The sequence below is a fragment of the Orussus abietinus genome, unplaced genomic scaffold (genome assembly GCF_000612105.2).
Source record: "Orussus abietinus isolate OABI.00-Male unplaced genomic scaffold, Oabi_2.0 scaffold13, whole genome shotgun sequence".
NCBI classification, from domain to species: domain Eukaryota; kingdom Metazoa; phylum Arthropoda; class Insecta; order Hymenoptera; family Orussidae; genus Orussus; species Orussus abietinus.
Window position 1 is genome coordinate 1103556 of NW_019394887.1, and position 27559 is coordinate 1131114.

The 27559-nt window shown below is 47.3% G+C and overlaps 4 protein-coding genes across 4 annotated transcripts; 2 read left to right on the plus strand and 2 right to left on the minus strand.

The window, feature by feature from the left end:
* Positions 1-878: 878 nt before the first annotated feature.
* LOC105697877 (DNA-directed RNA polymerase II subunit RPB1) lies at positions 879-8181 on the minus strand. The gene is made up of 10 exons (XM_012421611.2): positions 7746-8181; positions 7344-7613; positions 5260-7236; positions 4506-5190; positions 4130-4335; positions 3384-4034; positions 2897-3285; positions 2693-2811; positions 2329-2577; positions 879-2182 (listed from the first exon to the last, which is right to left on the minus strand). Exons 1-10 carry the CDS (start codon positions 7821-7823, stop codon positions 894-896), a joined length of 5913 nt encoding a protein of 1970 aa, XP_012277034.1. The 5' UTR covers positions 7824-8181; the 3' UTR covers positions 879-893.
* A 276-nt stretch (positions 8182-8457) lies between these two features.
* Positions 8458-10060, plus strand: LOC105698173 (bone morphogenetic protein 2-like). The gene has a single exon (XM_012422197.2). The coding sequence runs from the start codon at positions 8981-8983 to the stop codon at positions 10028-10030; it is 1050 nt and encodes a 349-aa protein (XP_012277620.1). The 5' UTR covers positions 8458-8980; the 3' UTR covers positions 10031-10060.
* A 132-nt stretch (positions 10061-10192) lies between these two features.
* Positions 10193-18172, minus strand: LOC105698165 (microsomal triglyceride transfer protein large subunit). Its single transcript, XM_012422184.1, has 6 exons — positions 18095-18172; positions 17124-17238; positions 16064-16087; positions 14299-14492; positions 12864-13517; positions 10193-12502 (listed from the first exon to the last, which is right to left on the minus strand). The coding sequence occupies exons 2-6, from the start codon at positions 17170-17172 to the stop codon at positions 10763-10765; spliced, it is 2661 nt and encodes an 886-aa protein (XP_012277607.1). The 5' UTR covers positions 17173-17238; positions 18095-18172; the 3' UTR covers positions 10193-10762.
* A 387-nt stretch (positions 18173-18559) lies between these two features.
* On the plus strand, positions 18560-26591 carry LOC105698181 (chromosome transmission fidelity protein 18 homolog). The gene is made up of 10 exons (XM_012422210.1): positions 18560-18751; positions 18915-19154; positions 19236-19555; positions 19619-20043; positions 20118-20357; positions 20443-20783; positions 20861-21102; positions 22754-23016; positions 23336-23633; positions 26244-26591. The coding sequence occupies exons 1-10, from the start codon at positions 18670-18672 to the stop codon at positions 26403-26405; spliced, it is 2613 nt and encodes an 870-aa protein (XP_012277633.1). The 5' UTR covers positions 18560-18669; the 3' UTR covers positions 26406-26591.
* Positions 26592-27559: the final 968 nt, after the last annotated feature.

Here is a 27559-nt window from a genome sequence, read left to right on the forward strand (position 1 = left end):
CTCTAAGTAAATATACAAATACACGTAAACAAACATCTGTAAACTGAAATGTATGTGATACGTGCGTCTGCCTTGACAAGCAATCTTCTATGGAAATACTTTTATTTTGTTGTAAATAGTTTTATGTGTTGTAAATTACAGTACTCTGCTTTTTCGCAACTTGTTTCCCCTCGTATCCTTCGATAGAGGTAAAGATTAAATTTAAAAAGTGTAAGTATGTCATAAACTCGTTAAGTTTGCCCATTTTACAAGACATAAATCCTTAAATTTATTTGCATTTTTCCAAGGGCTGTAAATAACATAAAACCATTTTACTCGGGTGTAGTAATTCATACGAAAATACATAATGCTGGACTTTGATATATACCCATCTCTGTACTCAGATTAAAACTAATAGTACCTTTGAGGCATTCACAGAAGTCTACGAATAGATTATAACACCTCTCGACTGGTATTCGAGTTCAATCTTTCGTCTCACTTTTCAGTCTCCACCAATATTTTATAATACTGCTCTCTATACGTATCTCCTAGGTTAAAACTAATAGTACAAAATAAAGACAGATCATCTCTTTGGCAAGCTTCCAGTAAAATTTAGAGATGTAACTCGATGGCCTATTTTGATAAGACCTCGAATGTACATCTGGTTACGAATACAAAACTAGAACAGCCTTTTGAGTAAGAGTACTTACATGTAAACAAGTGCACATATTTAATAATTAAATCTCCCTCTAACGAGAATAAAAAATAACGTAAAGTAACTTCTTTGGATTTGATAAAAATGGTGAAACGATAAAGAAAAAAAAATGGCTCTTAGAGGACATTAGCAAAAATGATATCGAGGAATACTGAGGGCTACTATCAAGAATAAATACTGAGGACGCAGTAAATAGTTCTTAAGAGATAGAGTGAGTAGACTCGTCAGGGGGATACTTGGTAACCGAAAACGAGTCGTTCAAACAGGGAGGGAAGTATGAAAAATTCGTACAAGTACGAGTAGGACTAGTCGGCGAGTATTTAACGTCTTCCACGGAAAATTGGCAGCTACTCAATGAATGAGTAGGACTTGAAGGTGAGTAGCTAGGACCGTTTACGTGTTCACTCTTAACGACTTGTAGAGAGTTGTAGGAACAAGATGGACTACTCGGCGAGTAGCTCGGACTGATCGACGAGAAATCGGGACTATTCGGGACATAATCGGTCAAACATCCGGATAAATCGGGATAGACCGGCACGTACGGAGGACTGGCTTGAGAATAGTCGGAAATATCTGAATACTTCGGACTATCCGCCGAGCCGAGGGAATTGATCGGTGAGTATTTCGGCGAGCTCGGGGAATAAGCCGAGCCAGTCGGCGAGTAAGTAGGAGAGATGGAGTTCGGCGAGCTCGAGGAATAACTGGGACTATTGGATGAGTAGGTCGGACTTGCCAAGTAAATCGGACTGGTCGGGGAGTACCTGGGACTAGTCGGTGAATAACTGGGACTGATGGACAAATGAGAGGGACTGGTCGGTGAATAATGACCAGTCTGCGAGCGGCTGGGACTAGTCGGGGAATAATTGGGACTGGTCGGGGAATACCTGGGACTCGTCGGTGAGCAATTGGGACTAGTCGGGGAATAACTGGGACTGGCTGCCAAATAGCTGGGACTTGTCGGCGAGTAGTTCGGACTCGATGGAGCATAGCTTGGACTGGTTGGAGAATACTTTAGACTTGTTGGAGAGTAGCTCGGACTTGTGGGGGAGTAACTTGGACTCGTGGGGGAGTAACTCGGACTTGTGGGGGAGTAACTCGGACTCGTGGGGGAGTAGCTCGGACTCGTGGGGGAATAACTCGGACTAGTCGGTGAGTAGCTGGGACTTGAGGGTTGGTATATCGGGCTCGTCGGGGAATAACTGGGAGTAGTCGGCGACCAGCTTGGACTCTTAAGCAAGTAATTAGGACTTGTCGGCGAATTAGTTGCGCTCGGCGACAATAGGGCATAATCTGGCGGGCTTGGCGAGTGTAGTAGATATTTCCTCGGTGAAACTTCCGGCGAGAAAAGCGGACTCGTGTTGGGGTTTAGTCCTCTGGGACTTCCGAATTGCATCGAGGAAATCGAATGGGACGGCGACAGGCCCGAAGAGTCCGACGAGTTCGATGGCGAGAAACAAGCTCGGTCCGGTGAGAGGCTGCTCTCAAGATCTGGAAGTTAAAACATTACTTAAAAAAAAAAAAAAAAAAGAACTGGCGGTACATTATTTTACATCTAGAATGCCAATAATAACAGGTAGATTAAATCAGAATCGAAATAGGAGTAAAATAAGAGGGGAGAGATTTTCAGATGTTACCTGGTGACGCGCAGGTGACGTCCCAATTTTCAGTCCCTCCCGGTTCGTCCCAACTTTCGGTCCCTCCATTTGCATCCCAATTTTCGGTTCTTTCCGATGTACCCGAAGATGGCTTTTCAGGACTCATGGATGGTGTTGCGGCACTACCGAAAAACATCCCAGCACCTCCCATAAGGCATCCACCGACTACCATCGGAATCTCCATGCCGTATTTGCACTTTTCCGCGTCCAGCAGCAAATCGAAACACCCTGAGGAACGAGAGGGTGTTACATGGAACGTTTAACATTTTACTCGAGAAATGAAAGGTGCAAAAAATATGTAACTCCAGTTAATCCCACTGCATTCATATCTAACTGGACTTACCTGTCCCAATGCGCGGCAATTGTCCCATGATGATCTTTTCAGAGACACCTTTCATTAAATCCACCTCAGCGTGAGATGCAGCATCCAGGAGGACGTCGACCGTCTCCTCGAAGGTACACCTGTTTGATCAATATGAAAAAATCTTGATGGACCGGTCAAGAAAGAGAGAGCTTCATCGAATCGGAAAATGAGCTAGAAGAAGACCTCATGAGTGCTCCCGTGTCTTGTCTGTTGATCCCATGACGAGTTATAGCCATTAGGTGTCCCTTCGCCGTCATCACGTCGCAGAGCAACGCCAGGTGTCGATAATTCACGTAAAGCCCATAAAACTGCAGAACAGCGTTCATCTCCTTCTCGACGGATTTTCGCACAGCTTCGATTCCCAGTACTTGAAATATCTCGCAGACATCGTTGCTGAACGTCCTGACCGGATCGACGTTCCTCTCGCTGAGGACCTTCATCAAGCTGGTGCCGTCAGTTTCCAGCAACCATTCAGCAATGGCCTTAAATTCCCCGGTTTCGGTGATAACCACTCGCTTCTTCGAGTCCGTTTGCGGCAGATGCATGTACACTTTGCTGATAGTCTCGATTCCCTAAACCGTAAAGAGCATCCAATCTTATTCGCTCGTTACAAGTACTATAAATAATTCACTATTCTTTTTCTAAACTATTATACAACCGTTCAACGAACCTGAAGAGTCATGTCGCTCAACATGTTGGCTTCGATGCACCGAAGGAACATGTCGTCTCCCATCGTGTCTGCTTCTTCGTCCTCGTCATCCTGGAACTTGTCCTTCATGATCCTGATGCGAAGCACGAGTTTCTCCGCGTTGTCGTCGTTGAAAATGCAGTGAAGATCGGCACCGAAGCCGGCAGTGATTCTTTCCGCGATCTGTTCCATAGTCAGCTTCTTGTCGGTCATCTTTTTACGGTCTAATTCGATTCGCAGGAGCCAGGGAGAGATCATGTTGGGGTCGCAATCCGGCATCTCGTAGTACACGGTTACGAACTCCTGGTCCTCGGCCACCACCGTGTTCAGAGGGTCTGGGTCGTAGTAGATGGCGGTGTTCGCCGTGACTTTCTTCAGCGTCGTGTGCTCCAATCGGCAGAGGACGTTCCTCGCTTTTTCGGCGTCTCTCGCCGCTGGACCGGTTAAAAAGACCGTCAAGGATGGAGCCTTTGGCCTCTTGCTGATGTTTATGATCTCCTTTAGGCGGGGCACCCCCAGGGTGACGTTTTTCGAAGACACTCCGGCGAAGTGGAACGTATTCAAAGTCATTTGAGTCGCAGGCTCGCCGAGAGATTGCGCTGCGAGCGCTCCGACCATCTCGCCTGGCGAAACCTGAAAAAATCGATGTCGATTTAAAATCATTGCTCCGTTTACGAGTTTTAGATCTTTCCAATGTCTTTTATAATTGATAACGATGTCATGTTTACCTGCGCTTGCTGAAACCTAGTTTCAATCTCACCGATGAGCCACTCGAAGGCTTCGCTGGTCAACCTGAACTCTTCGGACACCAATTTAGTGCACAATGTTGATCGCACCAAACATTGAAACAGTAATGTTGCATTCTCGTTGGCTTGCTTGCTTAACCGATCCTCTCCGTTTACGATGACACATTTGTCTAACAAGTCCTTGACACCTGAAATAACGAAAATATTATTTCACTGAATGATAAACTGATAAAAATATTTATTTTTCTATTTTTAAAATCTCACAACATATTAGACGACATAATAAGCGGTACGTTATCGATCATTATTATTCATATTATCATTTGATAAATCGTATAAAGAAAAATGAGAGAACTACCTTGAATAATTCTAACAAGGCTGAGATCGGTGGGGTTCCTCTTATTGATATGGAATATTTTCTGCACGTTCCAGATCATTCTCTGCAGATTGCATGGAAGAACCACCTTAGATTCTCCCTTGGGGAAGATTTCTCGAAGGAGTTCCCGATCCTTGATCAGCTGGTGCCATTCCCGTTCCAATTGGACCATGACCTCTCCGGACGATGTAATCTCCTGGACGACGTCGTCGCTGAAAACAGTCTTCAAGTACCTCTCGTTGCTGGGATCGAACCTGAATTTCCTCTCGAAGGCCTTGTTGCTCATTTTGATGGTAGGTAAACTCTGGAACTCCACGGCTTCGCCGCAAAGGCCATCCTCGCCATAACGCAGTTGGATCAGCTGGCCTGCGGAGTTCCTGACAGTTCCATCGTAGTGCACCATCACCGACTCCATGGCTTTCATCAGACGTCGTTGTATATAACCAGTCTCTGCAGTTTTAACTGCAGTGTCGATGAGGCCTTCCCGACCTCCCATGGCGTGGAAATAAAATTCAGAAGGAGTCAACCCAGCCAGATAAGAGTTCTCCACGAAGCCTCTGGATTCAGGACCATAATCGTCCTTGATAAAATGTGGTAGAGTCCGCTTACGGAATCCAAAAGGGATCCTTTTGCCCTCGACATTCTGCTGTCCTACGCAGGCAATGACCTAGAAGACCAAGTCAAGATTACGATCAGAATCAATATTAATTATTTGCAAGATTTTAGTAACCGGTACCTGGGAGATGTTGATGTTAGACCCCTTCGATCCTGCTACCACCATGGCCTTCAAATTGTTATACTCCGTAAGTGACTTCTTGGCCGAACCTCCTGTCTTGTCACGAGCGTTGTTCAATATCCTGTTAACTTGATTTTCGAATGTTTGCCTCAGAGTGTTCCCAGGAGTGGGCTCGAGTTCCATGTTGTGAGCCTTCTGAATGACTTCTATAACGTCTTCCTTGGCCCTCTTAATAGTTTTCTGTATATCTAGGTAAGTGTGAGGGTCAGCGATGGTATCTCCGATGCCAATCGAGTGGCCCTCCAGCAGGAGCCAATTGTCCACCATTGTCTGAATGTTCCCATAGAACCTTCCACAGACTTCATGGCCCAGTTCCAGAGAGCAAATGTGAAGCAAGGATCCTGCGGAAGCACCCAGGGTCTTCTTGCACAAAATCCCCATCACTAGCTCACTGTGCTCCACCATGATCTTCGTGTCACCTGGGGAGATCCACTTGTAGGGACCTTCGTCCTCCCCGTCAGGATGAGTACTGTGAGTCCTGATGAGATTCACGTTCCCGGGGATGATCAGAGAGAAAATCTGCTTGCCCGTCCAGAGGGGCTTTGGTTTAAGAATACAGGGCTGTGGAATCTTTCCATCCCAGGTGGGAAGGAACATCAGAAGGTTCATGATCTGCTCTTTCTCGAGGAACACATCTCTCTTCGTCATCTTCCTCACAGCAGTCAGCGTGTCCTGGACGATGCCCATGACAGGTCTGTTGGCCTGCGGAGTGATGATCTGTCGAGGTGTCAAATGAATGGTTTCTACTTCAGCTCGAGTGTCCAGGGACTGAGGAACGTGCATATTCATCTCATCGCCATCGAAGTCTGCATTGTATGGCGAAGTGCAGCTCAGGTTCATCCGGAAAGTACTCCAGGGTAACACCTTCACTCGGTGGCCCATCATGCTCATCTTGTGAAGTGTTGGCTGCCGATTGAATATCACTGGGTCGCCGTCTCTGATGTGTCTCTCTACCTTGTAACCGTTTTGCAGGTAGAGATCCGATGGTCTGGGGTGGAACCTCAGATCTATCCTCTCTCCATTGTCCCTCACGACATACTTCGCTCCAGGATATTGAGTGTCGCCCCTCTTCACGAGTTCCTGTAACTTGTCGATGTTGAACGGAGTAACTGTTTCTGGAAACGTGAGGTTCTGGGCGATACTCCTTGGTACACCAATTTGATCGATGCGTAGATTTGGATCTGGTGTAATTACTGTGCGTGCAGAAAAATCAACACGCTTCCCCATGAGGTTTCCTCGAATGCGACCCTCCTTGCCTTTCAGTCTTGCCTTCAGGGATTTCAAGGGCTTCCCTGATTTATGTAACGCTCTTGGCATTCCTGCAATTTCATTGTCTATCAATGTTGCAACGTGAAATTGGAGTGCATTGATATTCTCCGATATGATATGTGTCGCAGAACCGTTTTGCTCGTTTCTGAGAAGTTCATTATTCGATTTGATTATGTCTGCTAGTTTAAAGGTTAGGTCGTCGTGACTTCTTGCAGAGCCGAACATTACCACTGCTGGTCTAACTGTTAAAGGAGGAACTGGTAAAACAGTTATTATCATCCAATCGGGACGAGCGAATTTCGGATCCATGCCTAAAATAGAGCACTCTTCGTTTGTGATGTGCTTCAAGATCTCCCAAGCTCTCTCAGCTGTTACCATTATCTTCTTTTCCTCGGACTCCTTGTTTGTTAATTTCCATTCGGCACAGATGTTCAAACCAGATCGTTTGAAACTTGGCTGGTACCTCCCGCAACCGCCATGTTTTGATTTTTTCCCAGGGCCATTTGGTGCGTCCCCATCTATTTCAAGGTCCATTTCATCTCCTCCCTCGCACAACTTTCGGCTTTTGCAAAGATCATAGATGAATGTAAAACGTTTTCGAGGCAGACCTTTGGTCTTTGAAATGATTGCTCTCAGTTTAGCGTTATGCTGCGAATAGGAATAAATTATTACAGTGGCTGCCTTATAATACAAAGAAACAGATTCCACACCGAATACATGCACATTTGCATTTCTTGTACTTGAAAAATGCATACCTTGTCCACTAGAAGTTTAGAGCAGTAAAAACAAAAGCAACTGAGAACTTTTATTATCTTCATAAGGTAACCAATGTGGAACACAGGTTTTGCTAGTTCTAAATGACCGAAGTGCCCAGGGCAGTCTGTTATGTTGCCAGCACACGTTTGACATCTAGAAGTCTTGTCAATGACACCTTGTCTAGGGTCCATAAGCCCTCTAAGCTTAGGACGACCGTCTTCAAAGGTTTCAGGAAAGCATATGCCCCCATCGGTAACGGACATACTCCGCTGAAATTAGATTCCTCATTTTATTCTACGCATAAGGGAAAATAAATTTGCACTAGAACTTGTTTAAATCCATTTTTAGGATCGCTTCGACTACTACCACTGACTCGAAAGGAGGAAACGAAAAATACTCACAATTTCATCCGGTGATAGAAGGCTAAATTGGAATGTCTTAACACTTCGGAGAGGTGCCTTCGAATTGTCAGATCTCATTTTGCGCAGAATTTAATTCTTCTTTCTCTTCGATAACGCAATAACACTTTATAAATCTTTTTAGAAAGTCTCCCCCATTCAGTGACCAAGATTTAGATTTTCTTTCCGATGAAAAATTTGTTTTGATAACACGACTGATAATAGGATAATTTCGAGGTTACGATGTGTTCTTCCCCGAGTAACCGGCACTCACGGTTTTCGATTCATCCCGCTAATTTTGAGCCGCCAAAAACTATGCCAGGGAATCTACAGGAATCCGCACTCTCACAGGTGAAATAACACAAAAAACTTCCACCGACGCAAAACGAATCGAATAACCTCCATCACTACTATTTCCTACATCCTACGAAGTATCTTATCGAAGCGGTTTCTTCTTGCTAAATAAGCAACTTCTCTTTGTTTCATATTTCAATTCGTACAAAGGATTTACGCTTCTACCGCGCACCACGTGATTGGTCGGCTTCAGCTGGCTCCAAGGGAAAGGACCAATCGCGTGCGCCAACGGAAATTGGCGCGACCCTTTGAAGTGACTACCCCTATTCCAGAAGGCGGGAAATTAAAAACAAAATCATAGTCTTAGGCACTTGACATTATAGTTTCTTTTCTATTTAATAGTATCATTTTAAGTGACGATTACACGTGTGTTCTTTTTCAGTCCCTGGATAAGCTGTTATCGAGGTGTAAATACGGCAGATCCTAAATCGGCCGTCATTAAATCAAAGCTAAATGGCGCAGGTCTGCGTCATAAACATTCCCGAAGGAGCTCGGGGATCTAACCCAAGCCATGGCCGATAAACGGCGACTTTGCCGAGGAAGGTGGGCCCTCCGTCAAGTGGAGGACCGTCTGCATCCGATAACACCTTCGGCGGCGACTTTCGAGGCCGGTCAGAGATTGGTCGCTATTTGGAGAGCCGAGAGGAACCTTCCCGAGGAGGAGCTCGAGTGCGTCTCGAAGAGGTAGTACGTGTTCCGGCGAGCAGTAAAGTTCCCCTGAATTTCCCCGCCATTTACGAGTTCCGCGACTCACGCATTAATTACATTAACAACCGACATAAAGTTTCCTTGATTTTCGAGGTACGCGAAGAGGCGCCTCCAAGGTCGAGGATGACCAGAGGGCGAAGTCTTATCATCCCCACCGAATCCGAGGTCGCAGTGCCATGAAGACCTCTCTCTGGAACTGGTTCCTCCTCTTCACCAGCTCCCTCTTTGTCTTCTCTCTATGGCGCTCAGGAATCCTCACGTGGTCCACGTCGACCGTCCTGGCGAAGGCCTCGATAGAGGTGGACCTCTCGTTGCCATCGGCACCTATCCCTTCTCAACGCGTCTTCAACAAGACCTCTAAAAAGTACCGACCTCGAAGAAAGCACCACCATGCAGGTTCAAAGTACATGCTGCGGCTTTACCGTCATCGCCAGGGCGAGAACTACGACATAGTCCGAGCCCTAGAGCCAGTGCACGTATCCTGCCCCATCTTCGAGGGCCAGGGCAGGATCCTGGAGTTCTCCATCCCAAATTCCAAGCCCGGGGAGTTCCTCCAAACGGCGGAGCTCCTAGGAACCGCCGGCACCATCTTCAGAGTGAGCTCCATGGACGAGGTGGCTAAAAAACGGGTCCAGAGGTCCAGAAGAGACGACCACTGGAGAGCATTCGACGTTACCTGGGCAGTGGCCACGAGGAACGGCGACCTGGTGCGCCTCTTGGTGTTGGGTAAGGTCAGGGCTCGTCGCCAGGACGGGGAAGGTCCGATCCTCCTTCTGGGATACAGCAAACCGGGGAAGAGAGCGCCCAGGTCGGTCCCCGAAGAGGACCAGGAAGAGGTCGGCGTCGTCTCCTGGGAGGAGGAGCATGGAAGACGACGTCGAAGGAACGCTTGTCGACGTCGTCCTCTCTACGTGGACTTCGCCATGATCGCTTACGATGACTGGGTCGTCGCGCCTCCAGGGTACGAGGCTTATCAGTGCTCTGGGAAGTGCTTCTACCCCTTCGGGGACCATTTAAGTCCCACCAAACACGCAATTGTGCAGACTTTGGTACACGGGGCCCTTCAGGGTGGTAATCCGGGGACCTCGGGACGACCCGTTGGAAGGGCTTGTTGCGTGCCCACCAGGTTGGCTCCCACCAGCTTGCTCTACCTCGACGCAAGTGGCACCCTGACTTATCAGTACGGGTACGAGGACATGGTCGTGGCAGAATGCGGATGCCGATAGTTTCTTTTAGATTTTAGAGTCCTAGGGTCTCGTTTACTGTCGAGGAGAGGAGATATTTAACATTTGTTCGGCTATTTACAGACCTGGTGCCGACTTCAGGGTTCACCTCGTAATGGCGTTGTCGACTCCCCGATAAGGGCGCTACTTTTGTGTCTCGCAAAATTCCTCGTTAAAACAGGACTCTACGGAGTTTATGGTACATATACAACACCCGCTGTGCGGTGACGCTTTGATATTAATCATACAAAGTGTAAAAAATAATTACACGCACACATACACACACACCGAGCATGTAACGTTCGCCGTTAATGTCGGAATCTGCAATCGCCGGCAACTGTAGTGGACCCTTCGACCGGGGTGTATGTTACAAAAGTGTAAAACCCTAAAAAATAGGAGAGAAGAGATTCGTCGTCAAGATCGGAGTGTGTATGTTACAAAAGTGTGAAACGTTCCCACGTGACGTTCGTCAAGATTGGAACATCCAGTTCCTAGCAACACTCTGGGTATCGACGTGTACGTTACAAAAGTGCAATGACAACGAGTTGCATCGAGTCACACGTTCGCATTCATCCACATCAGCCCTTAGGTTAAGCGCGATATAGTACATGTAACTGTATTACGCTCTACAATTACTGTACACGGCGCATGCGCGCTTCTAGGAGTCCCATGGTCGAAAAAGACCATTAAGTGTCGTAAAACCTAAGGATGTCGCGAAGAGAGCGTCGCCAATCGTTAGCTGAAGAGTCTGGAGCACATCTCGTTGTTCTTCTTGTTGAGGAGGTACGACCTGGCCGGCGACGCCATCCTGGAGCGACGCACCTTTCTGAGTCGGTGCCTGCTCCCGGGGATCCTCTCCACCTTGTAGACGCGATGTCTGACGATGGTCTCAGGTTGGGTGAGCTTCATGCAAATGGCGAAATTAGCTCCAGAGAAGTCGACGTCGGTGGCCAGGAGGAGCTTCGGCTCCGTGGTCAGGGTGAACTCGGCGGTGCTGTGGACGAACCTGGAGCGCACCTTGGTGCCGCCCCTGACGGCGACGCCAGCGCCGGTTTCGACGAGGGATTGAGAGGTCCTGGACCAGAGGCTGAGCTGGATCTGGCCGGACAGATCGAAGCTGGTAGCGCCCTCGACCTCCACCTCGGCTAGGAAGCCCGCCGCCAAGGGGACCACCTCCTTGTACCGATGCAGCCCCGCCAAAGCCTGGAACGCCGGAGTCCTCTCCGAGGCGGTTCCCGACCACACGTGCCCCATCAACTCGCCCTGACCCGAGAAGAAGACGAAGGGCCTCACCCCGACCCCCAGCAAAGCGATCTCCATCCCAGCAGTGACGACCTCGTCCTCGACTTCATCCTCCGTGTCCAGAGAAATCGAAACCAGCGCCCCTCTCGCGAAGTACCCCAAGGAGAAGAGCCTTTGCTTCTCCTGGTTAGTCTCGAAGACGACGTCGACGATTCCCTGTTTCAGCAGGCCTGCGTTGATCTCCTGGACCGTGACCAGGGAGCCGTTGCTCCCAGGGGACCGAAGGAAGGTCCTGGTGAACGCAGTGCTGAGACCTTTGAGAGCCAGGACGTTGTAGTTCCCGATGCGACCGAACTCGGCCTTGTAGGCTTCCCGAAGAAGGGCGGAGAACCTGGGGCACTCTTCCGCTATCTGGTCCATCCTCTGGGTGAGGTACTTCCTGACCTCGTAGGCCTTATCCAGGAGGGATAGGTACTGAAGAAGACCTCGGATGTCCTCTAGACTAGGATCTGACTCCAGGATGATATCCAGGGCCTGGGTGCGCACGGTGCTGTCTCTTCGGGGTCCGATCTGATAGAAAGCCCTCGCAGCCGCGCGCTTCACCTCCTGGGTAACCTGGGTTCGAGGTAGAGCGTTTAAGGCTCGCCAAGCTGCGATGCCGATGGCCTTGCTGCCGTTCACCGCGTGCTCCAGCAAGGTCGGGATGGCCTCTTTGCTCTTCAGGTTCCTCAGCGCCCGGAGGAACTTTAATTTGCAGTCTTCCCCGGTGCAGCTCTCTAGACCTAGTTCCAGACTATGGCGGGTTTTCTCGACCAGGGTGGGATTTCCGTGGCGACGCGCCATCGCGGCTGCCGTTAGGGCCAGGGTCTCGGAGACCTTCTCGTTACCGATGGTCTCTTCGGATCTCTTCAGCACGTCCTTCGCTATGTCGGGGTTCGGGTCTGTGGACATGGAGAGGGCCCAGAGGTACCTCTCGGTGTCGCCTCCGTCCTCGTCTTGCCTCAGGATCTTCTTCGCAGCCTGGTGAGCTGCAGCCGTCGACGCCGAGCCTAAAATGTTGCAGAGCTGAGGCTTGATCTGCCTGTTACGTGGACTCTTCAGCAACTTAGACAGGTCTTCTGCTCGGGCTTCTCTGACTAGGGGGACGAGGTCCAGGAACGCCAACGCCGACTTGACGGTGCCCAGGTTGGAGTTCTCCAAGGCCTCCCGTTTCTCTTCCACCACCTCTTCCAACTATTGAGAAATTATAAATTATAAATTAAAAATAACAAGTCATAAGTACAGAATAAATTCATAACGAAAATTAAAAATGAAAAGTCAATTATATTAAAAAACACTCCAAAAAAATTAATTACTGGAACCGTATCGCAATCTGCGTTTTGATCCCTATCGTCATGTTCTGCACGACTTGCATTGCCAGCGGTACAATGAAATATAAAGGAAATAATTACCGGGATAATTACAATTATCTGAATTACGTATTCGTTGCACTTTTCTGTGATCTTGATTTTCTGACGCGGATACGACGTAATTTATAATATTGACACGTGGAATTGCAACGTACCAAAGGACACGCGGAATTGACGCAACCTACCGAAGGACACGCGGAATCAACGCAAGCAGCAGGTTCCATCTGCAGGCTCAGAGAATCTTCCTTATACTCTGGTTCCATCAAGAAAACGGCATCTCTCAGGGTTTTAGCCTGCACCGGGTTGAGTTCGACGGTGTCAGGAAGTCGTTCCAGCACTCTGTCCGATTCTACGGTGGTGCCGACATCCGGGTTGGCCACCAGGACCATCTCGTGAAGTTCCTGGTCATACACCGCCGAAGGAAGCAACGACTGAGACAACTCGTACGTGGAGTTTCGCTGACTTCTGAGTTTGACCCCGAATGCAGGATTCTTCTGCTCGTTCCTCGGCGGTAGCCCGTTCTCCACGCAGTTCCTCTTCTGCTTCAGGATGTTCCTCAGCCCTAGAGTGGTGTAGCTGACGTCGCAGAGCCCCGAAGAGTCCCTTTCCTGGACCTCCTCGTCGAGGGTCCTGTACTGGAAGAGGCTGGCGAGTCCTCGCTTCAGGTTCAGAGAAGATACGCTTTCCAAAGGGTTCAGATACACCGCCTTGACCTCTCCGTGTTTCCAGACGACGAGGATCCTCTCCTTGGAGACCTCGTCCAGTCTGGAGGAGTGCTCGACGAAGCCTTCCGGTTCCGGGGCTTTCCTCGATTTTATCCACAGCTGCGGCGAGTACACCTGAAAGAAGAGTAACTTCGTGATAAGCCGTTGATAAGGAGCCTCCGAAACTGCACGGAGATTGCCGCGGTCTTGTCAGGCTCGCTCGACGATATATATTGACTTATCCGTGGAACAGAGGTTATCGCATCCTGGCGACCTTGAGTTATTAATACAACCAGGTCTCGGACGGTTTCGAGATTCCCTCGACAGCCTACGACGAGGAGAGGAACTACGGAGCGTTAAGAATTATACAACATCCTGGTGCAACCTATTCCGCCAGGTAGACTCTTTATCATTCACCTCGCGACTATCAGCAATGTGCAGTTACCTATGAATAACGTGATTGGTCCCTGCAGTCCATATGCAAATATCGGTACGACGTCGCTTAAAAAATTTCTTACATACCAGAGAAGGAAACACCAGGTCACTCGAGTCCATTTAAAGTATAAATGCAATAACCGCTTCAGGAAGACGTTATCCAGGTCCTTGAAGTCTCAAAGGACTAATTAAAAAATTCCAGGCTGCTCAAGGGTTCCTCTCCAGTACTTGGGAAATTTCTTAGGATGTTCATATGCAATGTCGTGAAAAATTTCTTGCATACCAGAAAAGGAAACACCAGGTCACCCGAGTCCATTTAAAGTATAAATGCAATAACCGCTTCAGGAAGACGTTATCCAGGTCCTTGAAGTCTCAAAGGACTAATTAAAAAATTCCAGGCTGCTCAAGGGTTCCTCTCCAGTACTTGGGAAATTTCTCAGGGCGTTCATGTGTAACGTCGAGGAAGTTCCTGAAGGATTACCTGCAGGTTCAGGAGGAAGGTGTCCGGGTCTTTGGGGTCCTGCCAGACGGCGGTGGCCGTCAGCTCTCCGGTCACCCTGAAGCCGACGTCGCCGCCCATCCTGGGAGGACCGGCTTCCCTGAAGAGCACGGTGGTCCTCAGCCGGTACTTGTAGCCGCTTCCCAGGTCCCAGCCTCTGGTCGCCCCGGCCGCGGCTGCGGCCAAACACAAAAGCCAATGAACCGGAGTCATTATACAATTGAGAGGTCCCCGAGGAGCGAGAGACAAGAGCGAGACACGAGAGCCGACCGACCACGAGCGGCGACCGAGCCGGTAGTGGTCGCTTCCTCGACAGACTCGCAGCGTGGACGACCACGAAGAGGATGTGTTGGGTACTCATACCGACATCGAGTCGTAATACGTACACGGGCACCGTTAATCCTCCACGAGGAAGCCCAAGTTACATGAAAACGCTCCGAAAGAGTCGGCTATCGTTCCTCGCTCGTTACGGTGCTTACGCGTTAATTGCCCCTAAACATTATCCTAATGTTAAGGGGATGTGAAAGTGGCATCCGAAAGCTGAATCGTTCATAAAACCTTTCATAGAACTGGGGGTCTCAAATCGTTTCATACTTTAAAACGTGAATACGGAGACTCTAAGGTAGGTCCTGAAACTCGCGAAATTTCATTTTTTATAAATTATTTTTAAAATACCTATAAACAAATTGGAAAGAATTGAAATTTCATGAGTTTCAGGACCTTCCTTATAGTCTCCCTGTTCACGTTGTAAAGTTTCAAACTATTCGGTGAACCGAGTTGGGAGAAAAGTTTTATAAACAATACCTCTTCGACGCCACTTTCACATCACCTTAAATTGTCACGAAACTGCCCTCGCTAATGAAACCTAGATCGCATATACCGACGCGCAGTTTAACGAAATCTTGTCAAATTTCCCTAGATTATTATTTATCAACATGGAAGCCCCGAGGAAGGTCCTGCACTGAGATAAAGAAAGAATATGCAACGAGCCGAAAGAATATGCAATCAGCCGAAATAATGCTTCGTTAATTCCAAGGCTGATTGTTCCACTAAAATGAATTGTCATAGTACCGGATAAATGTTGCATACATTATATCCCAGATTATTATAGATAAATAATCGAAAAATTGGCGTTTACTTAAATTACTTGCAATATTTCTTATTTCTCTCAGAGCGGCTATTTCATTCCTGATAAACTTGTTTATAAACGTTTGAGAGGTCTCGTGGCGTCGGAAAGAAATTTCATGGAGGTAGGAGGAAGACGTGAGAATAAAAATCTACGTGGCTTCGACAAATCGGTATAGAGTGGAATATCATCGCCGGGACGTTTTCAACTGCGCAGAATCGGAACGACGACACGGTCGACGATCGTCTCGCCCGTTTCCGGTGACGTTCTAAACTGGAGAAACGAGCTGGAGGGCAAACTATTTTCCATCCTTTTCGGAGCGCCTTCGGAGTTCGATCAACGGCTTGTAGCAGGGACTCTCGGTCTCGACGAACGGCTCGGATTCCATCCTAATCTTCTTCCTGCCGCTCCGATAATAATACTTTATCGTCACTTATTATTTAAACCGTGAACTCCCCTCGGAGTTATCTTAGAGCCCTTCTCAACGAATGACAATGTCCTCTCTTAACGATTCCTGCATACTCCCTCTTCTTAAAGCCTCGGCAAATTGATTTTGCGATCGACAATCGAGAGATTCTCAGGTAACATGCTACCGACCACCTGGAGGAGGATGCCAATTACCTGGAGCCATTTGACAATGTGAACCTGAAAAATCGAAAAGAACGTTAAATGAAGTTGAAACGTTGCAGTTATATATATATATATTTTTTCTTTTATCAAAGTGATAAATAATAAAAAATATTATACACGTGACGATTGACTTCTACACTCTGATAAAAATCCCTGGAAATTTGTGTACACCTCGTACCTGAAGTTTCCCGTAGAAAGACGTTAAAAAAAAGTGACATTGTATGTTTACCGTATTAACATATTTTTTGTGAGATATTACAGAGACTGTAATTTCATTGGAATTTATTGCAGCATCGAAATAAGAAATGGTTGTAAATTCACGTGAGCATTTTGATCAGTGTGTGGAAATTCAAGGAATCGAAGGAAATCTTATTTCTGTCGGAAGTTCTCTCGCTTGTAACTGCTTAGCTGTTTCTAAAATATCGCGGTTTCTAGGAGAACTTGGGTACCAATGTTTCCATAATATTTTCCGAGTACTATCGCTCAATAGAGGACAATAAGCCGGCCCCTCGCGTCACGTCTGCCCCCGCCAATTGCCGGCTACTTATTATTACGAGCTAAAGTCACGGTGGGAATCCGTCGACCACGTGGAGAGAGCGAAGGTGCGAAAGCCGGCTGGAAACGTCACCGTCTCTTAAATAACGGAAATAAACTCTTAAAAATCATTCTCACACACTTTGCAACAACCTAATCCAAGAATTCCCATATTTTTCGTATTTTTTTCGTTACCACTTTTTTAATCGAATTTAAACAATCGCGATTGAAGAAATTCCTCCAAAAAGAATACTTCTACAGAAAGTCATTATTTTAGAATGAATATAAACGGTAATAAGAAAATGTGCTGAATTTTCCTTTACGCTCCTATTTGTTGTTGAATTTAAATATCTGTGCTTTTAGGAGGGAAATAGTTGTACAGGGAGTAATTTAAGGATTTAATAATGACTCGAGGTAATTGGGAATTCTTCGGTTGGATTTCAATCGGTCTTGGGAAGGTTCTCACGAAGGGCGAGAGATTCTCAACTCACCGAAGAGCGAGAGATTCTCAACTCACCGAAGAGCGCCAGGAGGTAGACGAGCGGCAGGAGACGCGGGGCGGCCATCCCGCCGTCGCAGGTCGTCCCCGAGGATGCCGAGCGACGTCGGCGGACTGCTCGAGTTCCGCCGCTCTGCGACCAGAGACGAATAATTAGCTACGGGTCCGTATCATCGTGCCCGAGGGCTCGGGGCGCCTCGGCGACCGACTCGACGCCGGTCTGGAGGGGGGATGTTTGCGCCACGCGTGGGGGACGCCGTCGCGGCGACACGCTCGCAAATCGTCACCGACCCTCGCCGCCGCGCCCGGTTTTACCTTTCTTCGTTTCCGTGGTACTTTGCCTCGGGAGTACTGTAGAATTCTCGGTATCCTTCGCTTAGAGGCGGCCCACGTGATCGGGGAGATGACAGGGCGGGAGCCGCGGATTCAAATTTGGCGCGCGCGGTGTCATCTAGCGGAGACGCGCCGAACCCGGTCGCGCTGCCAGCATGTGATCTTCGCGCGATATTTAAATCTTTGAATGTTTCAAATGGGAATTCTGCCCGCCCGTTTTCGAATGCAGTGCGATTTAAAGACATAAAATTAGAAAAACTTGAAATAAATCACCGGATGAAAGATCTCGCGCATTGGTGGAGTTGTTTAGGAACTCTGAAGGTCTTTGCCAACTATATCTCATTTGGATGATAATTCATTTACACCCGCTTATCGTTCACTTATTATTTACGTTCGGCCGTGTTATTCAAAAGAAGGCATGCATTAATTCTGTTAGTGTCTGTTCGTTAACGCTATCTATGTAAATTGAGGAAAACATTATGATGTTATATTCTTGTGTAAAAAAAAAAAAGGCTGGATCATGCTTCGATTTCTCTAACGTCGTTTTTGGAAATCTATTTCCTTCACTCGACAGGATAGTATCTTTTTTCTATTAAAGATGATTTGAGTAGATTGTTTAATAAGGTGTTAGATTGGTTAAGTGAGGCGATTCTTACTATTGACTTCTTCAGCGGGAGAGTATCCCGGTAGCGGCTACGATGTAGGAAGCGACGCGGAAGACTCACTAAAGAAAGGACACGAAGAGCCAAGAATGTCTCGACTTTAGATATTCTAGAAACAGCATTTTGTTATCGTTCATCGCGACCTTTGCCCTGTAAGCGATTGAACGACCCCACAATCTTGTTACTCATCGGGTCTCAAGAGCGTTCTCTCGCACAGGTCAGCGGTCGATCCTCCATAAATCTCTCCTCGGTGCAGAAATCTAGAATTGATAAAATTCAATGACGCGTTTAGGTATCACCTAACTTTGCGGCATCGGCTTATCGATGTTTGTTGATTAAATTACATCTTAATTGTCACTTTAAAAAAATGTCGAGTAGAGACAGAACGAAGATTTGATTCTGGCGCCATCCATGATGGCGCTAGGTGAAAACAAGATGGCCGCCTCCAGGCTGCGACATGCCACTGCGTGCCGCGTTATTTACAAATAGTTTAGAAAGTGTGAAATTCATTTTCGTTTTCTTTTTTGTTAAAAGGAAAGCTTAAGAATTCAGGTATTTTATTTGCTACCATGGATGATGAATTCCCTGATCCTGATGAAGAATATGATCTGTTACACGAAGACGATTACGATGTATTGAGGGAATTGGATGGTAAGCGATATAACCTCCAAATATGTACTATTATTCAGAATTATCCCACATTTATAGGAATAAAATTAGAAATAGTACTTGTTATCGAATTTAAATAGCCCTTTTTTTAATTGACAATTTGTGTGTTTTTCTGTAGTAATTCCTGAATTATGTTTTATTGCAGGGGATCGCAAAGAAACTAGTTCAGTTAGCAATACTCTAAAACCTATTGACAGTTCCTTAAAAACTGTCCAGAATCAACTATCGGTACCTTTAGAACTAGAGAATTCACAGAAATCTACAGTCTACGTACCATCTAGTCAAAATGAAATTAGCTACAATGGAGCTGGAGGAAAAAAGAGAAGCTTCAATGAATTATGTTCGGAAACAGCTCATCTACTCGGACAGGATGTTAGCGTTTTTGGTAAGTTTTTTTTGGTAGTATGGTTAGTAAAAAAATTAATATTATTTGGGCATTACGTCTTTAAACAATTCTGTGATTTAGAGAATGATGCAGGACATCAAGAGAAAAGACCCAGATGGGATTCCGAGGATTCAGTTATCAAAGTAATTCTTGCTGCTAAGCAGATGCTTCATGAAGCATCACATAAGCCTTATCGTACATCTTTAAATGATAAAAAGACTAATTCCATTTCATTGAGAGTACCATCATGGAATTTTGTAGCTGTTACTCGAAGGTTCGATTCTCAACGATTGTACATAAAAGTTAGGGATGAAAATAATGACATTAAAATCAGTGCTCGTCCAATAGTGGGCCTCACTTTGATCCCTTACAGCCGATTAAAGGCTGAAGCAGAGGAAATTGTAAGTATTTTAACTGTAAAATGTAGTTAAACACATATTTTTAACTTCATTTTTGGACTGCAGTTGACAAAGATAAACAGCCGTTTGGAAATTCCACAAATTGTGCCCAATAATCACATATATGCTGACGATCAACTCTGGGTTGAAAAATATAAGCCACATAAATACATGGAGCTTCTTTCGGATGAGAGCGTCAATCGCGACTTTCTGCATTGGCTGAAGTTATGGGATAAAATAGTATTTAATCGGGATCCAGTGGAGCCTCATAAAGTTAAACAAGAGCCACCCACCTTTGGTAGTAAGAAATTTGATCGTAATAAGTCAATCGAAGGCTTGGACAGTGATGGTTTCCCTATACACCGAATTGCCTTGATAAGTGGCCCGCCAGGATTAGGAAAAACTACTCTAGCTCACATAGCTGCGAAGCATGCAGGATATAATGTTGTTGAAATGAATGCTAGTGACGACAGAGGACCCGAGGCTTTTAGGTGAGGTTATACCTGAGAAATTAAACAAATTTCTTATTAAATTGTGATGTTTTATACTGTTATCATTAAATCAGAACTGCCCTTCTTGCATCCACACAAATGAAAGCAGTCATGGGTGCCGATCCAAGACCAAATTGCCTAGTTCTAGATGAGATCGATGGAGCTCCTGCAGCATCGATAGATATTCTAATAAAATTTGTCCAAGGAAAACTATCTGCAAGAGGTAAAAGAAGGACCGGCAGTGAACGAAACGTCAAAGGTTGTCGAAGACCTATCGTTTGCATATGTAACGAGCTTTACACTCCCTCCTTAAGGTGATCGCTGCTGTCAATTATTAAAATACCAAGCAAACCAAAATAATGTAAATAATATATTTATATCTATGACTGTATTTTTTAGAGCTCTGAGACAATTTGCATATGTAATAGCAGTCCCTGAGATCAGTGTCGAACAGTTAGCAGAACGTTTAATGGAAATAGTGCAAAAGGAGGGAATCGAAGCTAGCGAAGGTGCTCTGCTACAGCTAGCGGAGAAGTCTGGCTGTGACATTAGAGCTTGTCTCGGAGTACTCCAATTCTCAGGGTCTGGTAAATTCACCGAAAGCTCTATGACAGCTATTAAAGATGTTAAGAAAGGTTTGTTTGATGCCATGAAAGAAATCCTCAAGATTCCATACCACTCGACTGGTCCACTTCCCATTCGTGAAAGAGTCAACAACGTGTTAAAAACAGTAGCCAGTAGTGAGTATATTTTGCATCTCGATAAAAGTGTCGAATACTTGAAAAGCAGTTGTCATTGTTCATCGATCTCTATTCAGGCGAGTCAGATCGATTGGCTCAAGGTATTTTCCACAACTATCTGGCTGTATCTGCAGACAAGCTATTCATCGTATCAGGGTCTCTGAACTGGTTCCGGTTCATCGATGAGATCTCATCGATGGTGATGAGTCGACAAACCTGGTCACTCATGCCCTACCTCAACTACGCATTTGTCTATTGGCACCTGAACCTCGCGGTTGCCAAGACTCCAAAATTATCATTTCCTTTCGTTGTCATAGAGGTAATTCATTTGCAGTGCACTGATAATTCTCACACCCTCGAAACACCCTTATCAAGTAACTCGATAGACTCTTACGTCAAGTACATATACATATATCGATTTAAAAGTCACCTACACCGAACCTCCTTTCCCAGAAAACCCAGATACGTCGTTGAACTAAAAAAGTGTGAAGACAAAAAATCAGCAGAAAAGCGTTCTCAGTGGGCGATACGTCGCAGGATAGAGTCTCACGCCGTCGAAAAATCAACTTACACGATCACTAGAACCCGGAGAACCCAGAAGCATAGTCGAACTAAAAAAGTGTGACGGCAGAGGAGCCTTCCGAGCGGGCGATACGTCGCAGGTTCCTGGAGGCGGGCGGGGAGAACTCGAAGCTGGAAACCGTGGCGGGCTGTAAATAATCATAACTCAGAGAGACATTTGTAACGCCGGGGCAGGGTTGTATTTATCGGTGTTGTTGGACGGTTAGTTGCAGCAATAACGGTAATGGTCGGGCCGGGGTTGGCCGCTCCGGCAGGGAGGGCCGGAGAGGCCGCCTCTTGCCGGGCGATTTATCCTCGGGTAATTAGCACGGGTAATAATTAATGCCGCCGCGCATTGTGCTAATTATCAGCGGAGAACCTTTTAAGAAATGAAAGAACATTCGAAATAAAACAAAGCCGAGCGCGGGGGGGCTTGTTTGCTCGGGGAGGCGAACGTGGGAGCAAACGCGAGGCGAAAACGCGGCCGCGTATATGCCCTGGCGAATCTATACGCGCTCTTCGAGCTCTCGCGCACCCGAGCCAACCAGCCATCCATCAGGGTGCTTTTGTCGCCCTAATGAGAGCTTGAATTATTCACCTTAGGGAGCCCCGCCCGGCTCCGCCCGTTGCTTACTCTCTGCAAACTTAAGAGTCTTCATGCCGTACCTGCTACTTCTATCTGTGACTTAAAGTCGCCAGGAGCCGCCGATCCTACCCCGTGCTTACGTTTCTTCGGCTGATTTTTAGATCTTGAGGTTCTCCTTGATACCCTTCCATGTCGACCTGGATCCACCACCTAGGAGATAAAGCATAAATTCTATAAATTATCCAGAGGGGGTGAACCCATGTTTTTCGGTGCCTTATAATTTCTTAAAAGGAGACTATATTTCAATTTGGTGAATCTTTGGTCAGAATTGAGGAAACTTTTTTTTTTCGACCTGTATTTTTTGGGATTTTTTGGGAAAAGTTGTGCGAAAGTTAGGTACGAGGCGACCTCGATTTTTTTCTTTTATTATATCTTGGACCTGTATTCCATGATTTTATGAAAACGTGTAGGTAGATTGTCACGTAGAAAATCCGTACGAGTCGCCCTCGATTTTTGACTCGGTTTCGGAAAAGCCCTCGGATCGATGTTACACGAGTATCGCGACGAGCCCCAGGAAGCGTCTATGCAAAGCTCATTTCCGCCGAGGTAATTGCACTATGCTATCGCGGAACTTACCTTTTTGTCCCGGCGGATTCTCGCCGGAATGAGTTTTATTCAGGTCCCCGGCATTCAGGGGACCTTCTCATTTTTCCTCCCCCGAGGCGGCCGGATAAGTCGATAAGGCAGCGAGAACCCACTCCCGGCCTATTTTCTAAAATAGATCCCTTTATGTGGAGTCTAACCCGAGCTTATTCTTCCACAGGTGAACCAGAAGCTGGCCAAAAATAAGGGTACCCTGGAATCGTCCCAACGAGCCTCTGGATTCGACATTTTGACCCTCACTCTAGACATCGCTCCCTTCTTGCCGGTCCTCCTCGCCCCGAAGTTGAGGTCCGTCGCCGGTCAGCTCTTCTCCAACGTGGAAAAGGACGACCTGGCTCGTCTCGTCAACTCGATGCTGGACCTGGGGCTCAGCTTGGTCCAGGAGAGGGCCGTCGATGGGAAATACGAGTACCGGCTCGAGCCGTAAGCGTCCTGGATCAAGCTTTCAAGATTTCTCTTGGAAGGATGAGAAGGAAAATCCCAGAGAAAATTTAACGAACGGTGGAAGAATTCCTACCCTCGAAATTCAGGACCACAACGTGCTGAATTTCTTTATTTCTCCTTTACCTTTTGAATTCTTGCGGGGTACTTGGGGGAAGGCTCGAAGTTACGGGGGCTTTTTGAGCTTATCGTGATCCGATGCAATTTTTGTAACTCTGGTGGATTTTATTTTTCCTTCTCGGATTTGGTACATACAGTTACAAGAGATTACTCTGAATTACTCTGTATTGTATGGTTTCAGAAATCTTATAGAGATCGGCTCTTTCCCTGAGTGCAAAGTGCGCAGAACCCTGCCGTACCCCGTGCAACAGATCGTCGCCCAGGAATTGGAAATCCAGCGTCTCAGACGCAACGAAATGGAAAATGCGGTTTTCGAAAAGAAGTACCGAGCGAATATCAAAACTAAGCAGGAGAGCGAGAAGCTCCAGGAACCTCGAAAATCAGAGCCGAAGCCTACAGAAATTCAGACCTCTCCGGATGTCCCGAATCACCTGAAGAAGCTGAAGCCCATCGTGCCCGATGAAACTTCCCCTGGGAAGGTGAATCCTTTCGTAATTAAAAAATATCCCTTCGCTGATAAAAATCGCTGGAAATTTACATACACTTTGACACACTCACATCTCATGTTTTATCGCGGTACCAAAATAACGATCGAGTACGTAAGTTTCACTTGGGGATTTTTATCAGGGTTGAAGAGATTTTTTTTCTCGAAAAATTAACAGGCTACCCTATCGCGGAGTTTCGATTTTCCGTTCCACTTCGTGACCTCGTTCATACGAAACGTGGTTGCCGAAAATCAAAACGTCGCTAGGGTGGCGTCAACTCGTCGAGGTTACGCAGGATCGATCATCCTAGACGTGCAATTCCTTACCGTCAACCTCCTGGTGCGCATCCTCATCGAGAGCCCATCGTTCACAGAGCGACGGGGGTTTAATCGGGATTAATCGCTGAGGGACATGCTCGGAAGTGTCGCCTCGTTCGATCATAGGCGAGTAATTCCGAGTTTCCACTCGGGGAAGGAGCGACACGGCCTTATCGCCCGTTTCCCTCGATCCATGCCCTCGCCGCTCGTAATTTCGCATTTCCACTCCAGGGTGAACAAAGACGCCTTCCCGTCTCCCGTCGCGGCCGCTGATTGGCCGCCCCCCACTCGGGCGGGCGAGCGGCGCGCTGATTGGCCGAGCGGCCGTGACGTCACGTGGGCTCGGGCCAATGGGAGGGCGCCACCGGAAGCGACTCCCGGGAGCGATCTCGCGGCCGATCGCCTCGGAAAAGCGTATCTCCCGGTCGATCGAACCCGCGGTACTTATCGAGGAGTCGCGCGAGAGAATTGCGGGAACTCCTCTATTTTCCATCCGATCGGCGAGTGGGAGGAGAGAAATAATGCCGGGGCAGACCGAGAGGACAGGAACGGAGGGGAAGAAGAGAGGAGAAAGGTTAGGTTGGGTCGAAAGGCGGACGAGCTGCTACATCCGCAAGGCTATTATAACCGCTCGAGCGAATCTCTATTAAAACGTGTTTACACTGGCTTAGGGGTTGACTCGGGCCACCCCTCGCCGCTCTCGCCGCGCCCCTAACCTCACTTTCTCCCTTCCCCCGCGCCCTATACATATATACACGGAGTAATGCCTATCTAATTGTCGCTTGTATGAATAGTGAATCCCGCAGCACTCGAGGCTACACAAGGGGGAGCCATATGAGCTAATCTATATTATGATAGCCCGACCAGCCGGGCTCCCTGCGAAGGTCGGGTAACCGGCTCAGCCGAGTTGATGAACTCGTCCCGAGAGGGGTGACGTCGATTTTTTTTACCACCCGACAAATCTTCCGACTGGCCTCTCCCCTCTAACCCCGTTTTCCATATTCCTACCCTGAACATCTCGCGATGCAGTCCCCGTGATAACGTCTCGTTCCTTTTCCCATTACGGCTTGTTTTCAACATCTCTGGATGATTTCCCCCAGAATGATCCTTTGTTCCCGTGCGATTTCGCGATCTGCACCCTCTTTGGACCGTGCTTCATCGTTCATTGCGTTTTAACTGCCGCAGTTACCGAACGCGAGACCCAAGATGGCGGATGCCCTTCTCCAAAAATCAGTTTAACAGTGCGTTCTTGTATTCCAAGACACGCGGTAACCCGAAGAATGGAGCAGGTCGGCCCGCGGCTGTAAGTCCTTTATCGGGTCGATTTACGGGGCGGACTAATTTGTTGGCGGGCGGAACCGGGTACCGCCATGGGCGGAGAAGACGATCCGCGTCTTCGGCGCTCCTTTTAACTTCCGGTTAAGGATGGAGAGGACCTCCAGTTAGCAGGAACGCTCGCTAATAGCGGCTACATTAGGGGCTCTTTCGAGTCCGTCCGCCCGGGCGGAACGGGCGGACGCGTGTCCCCTCGCCCTCCTCGTAACGTACGGAGTGTAATGTACACTTGTGTACCGTTAAGTCGAGGGTATGCGTCGGGGGCGCGTAATCGCAGGGGCGTCGCAAACGGGCGCCGCTCCGGGAGGGTCGGAATGGCGTCTTCCCGGCCGAGTAGAGGGGAGGAAAGGAGAGAAAAATCGAGAAAAAGAGCGGAAAGGGGACCCGGCACGAGGGGCGAGGCCGGGGAGGGCGTCGGGACGCCGGACGTCGCAATCTGGCCGGCCCGCCCCCGACGGCTCCGCTCTTATCCTCGACATCCGCTATTGTAATGGTAATGTCTCCGGTATGCGATCGACACCGTATCCGGCGACGGAGATTTCCACCTCGAGTGCCTCCCCGGGATTTACTGCCAGACTGTCTTTATCCGGGGTTTATGAATTTCCAGGTCTCTTTACCGTTTAACCCTCGTTTAGGGACGCGGTAATGCGCGATAATAACGGAAATACGGAAGAAACGGAACTGACGATGCCGGGAATGTAAAATAAATGTTTTTAGGGCTGGGATTATCGTTTATAGAGAAATAAGTCGTCGGTGGATGCATCGTTGAAGTAAAGAGACGCGGCGCGCGGTCGAGGCTCGTGTTCTTGCTGGAGACGCTTCCGCGACTCTTCATCTCGGGAGCACTGTTGTTTATTAGGGAAAGGGGTTTATTCATTGACTCGAGGTGCATTTCGTGTGTAATTCCGTAATGGCTCATCCCGTTGGAATTAACTTTGCCATTCTTCTCCAGGAACGGGATTTTTTCGGGCAGATCGTCCAGAGGGAGGATACGCTGCAGAATTCGGAACAGAAATTTGCGGAACCGCTCTTGGAAGGTGGATTTTGGTTCAACTACACCGAGGGCTTCAGCAACGCCGTCAGGCACGACGTTTTCATGGAAGACTTGCTCTGAAAGGGGTTCTATGGCACTTCCATAAAATCCAAACATCCTCGACATGATTTGTACAATACCCCACTAACGTGCATAACAAAAGGCTGTCGAAGCCCCGATTATTTTATCTTGAATATTGACATGTCCCGGAATATTATAAATATTTTCCGTGTACATAACGCAGGCGCTATGAATGTTCAATTGTCGCGAGCGAATGTATATTTCTTTGGTTCGATGTATTTTTTTTTTCTTTTTTTTTTCTGTCGAGTGGGAAATAAAAATCGCGTGTCGTTAGGTCGCGCCGTCTTCAAACTCTGACGAGCGTCGACTCCATGTTTATTTAATGACCTCCGGACACGCTTAACGTCCAAGGGGTCGACGGTAATGTAACGTAACGCAACGTAACTTAACAATAAGTCGGCGATACGTTTCCCGTGCCCGGCACGTGTCAGATTCTTGTCGGGATAAGAGAGACAAAAGCGACCGGTAATGCCGACTCGACTGGGATGCGAAGGGTCCTCTCGAGGGCGCCCCATAAACGCTTCCGGTTCCGCAGCGGAATCGCCTGTAATATGTCTGTCGAGTAGACAGCAAGCGAATCGCTTCGAGACCCTCTCGGCTAAATGACTTTACCGAAAAGAAACGAATGCTCCGTTTTATTTCCGACCATTACCGACGGTGCAAGAGATTCGGCCAGGATTTCGGAATTTGGAGATCGCTCGTATATCTTCTCTTTATATTGTCGACGAGTTAATTAGTTATGCCTATTATATAAATATTAATTATTAACGGGGAAGATAAGCGACCGACTTGAAATTTGACGAACCGCGTTGTGAATAGTCAGGGTATAGTGATATAGAGTAATCCAAATCCGCGGATTTCCATAATAAATGATTAATTGCGATTGGAGGAATTGGATTTGATTTAATTATTAATCGTAATATTCATTATTAACGGGAAAGATAAGCGACCGACTTGAAATTTGACGAACCGCGTTGTGAATAGTCAGGGTATAGTGATATAGAGTAATCCAAATCCGCGGATTTCCATAATAAATGATTAATTGCGATTGCAGGAATTGAATTTGACTTAATTATTAATCGTGAATATGAGTATTATCAACGGGGATCGAAATCCTTGAAAACGTGATCCGATGAACGAGCTAGGATTGCACT

Bases quoted from the DNA above. Each gene is read 5' to 3' on its own strand.
- LOC105697877 (XM_012421611.2), bottom strand. From the start codon at position 7,823: ATGAGATCTGACAATTCGAAGGCACCTCTCCGAAGTGTTAAGACATTC. The intron at 3,286-3,383 runs GTTCGTTGAACG...TTTACGGTTTAG, and splicing joins TGAGCGACATGACTCTTCAG to GGAATCGAGACTATCAGCAA. The intron at 2,812-2,896 runs GTCTTCTTCTAG...TTGATCAAACAG, and splicing joins GACACGGGAGCACTCATGAG to GTGTACCTTCGAGGAGACGG.
- LOC105698173 (XM_012422197.2), top strand. From the start codon at position 8,981: ATGAAGACCTCTCTCTGGAACTGGTTCCTCCTCTTCACCAGCTCCCTC.
- LOC105698165 (XM_012422184.1), bottom strand. From the start codon at position 17,172: ATGGCCGCCCCGCGTCTCCTGCCGCTCGTCTACCTCCTGGCGCTCTTC. The intron at 16,088-17,123 runs GTGAGTTGAGAA...TCGATTTTTCAG, and splicing joins CTACCTCCTGGCGCTCTTCG to GTTCACATTGTCAAATGGCT. The intron at 13,518-14,298 runs GTAATCCTTCAG...CTCTTCTTTCAG, and splicing joins CCTTCCTCCTGAACCTGCAG to GTGTACTCGCCGCAGCTGTG.
- LOC105698181 (XM_012422210.1), top strand. From the start codon at position 18,670: ATGGATGATGAATTCCCTGATCCTGATGAAGAATATGATCTGTTACAC. The intron at 19,155-19,235 runs GTAAGTTTTTTT...TCTGTGATTTAG, and splicing joins ACAGGATGTTAGCGTTTTTG to AGAATGATGCAGGACATCAA. The intron at 20,784-20,860 runs GTGAGTATATTT...ATCTCTATTCAG, and splicing joins GTTAAAAACAGTAGCCAGTA to GCGAGTCAGATCGATTGGCT.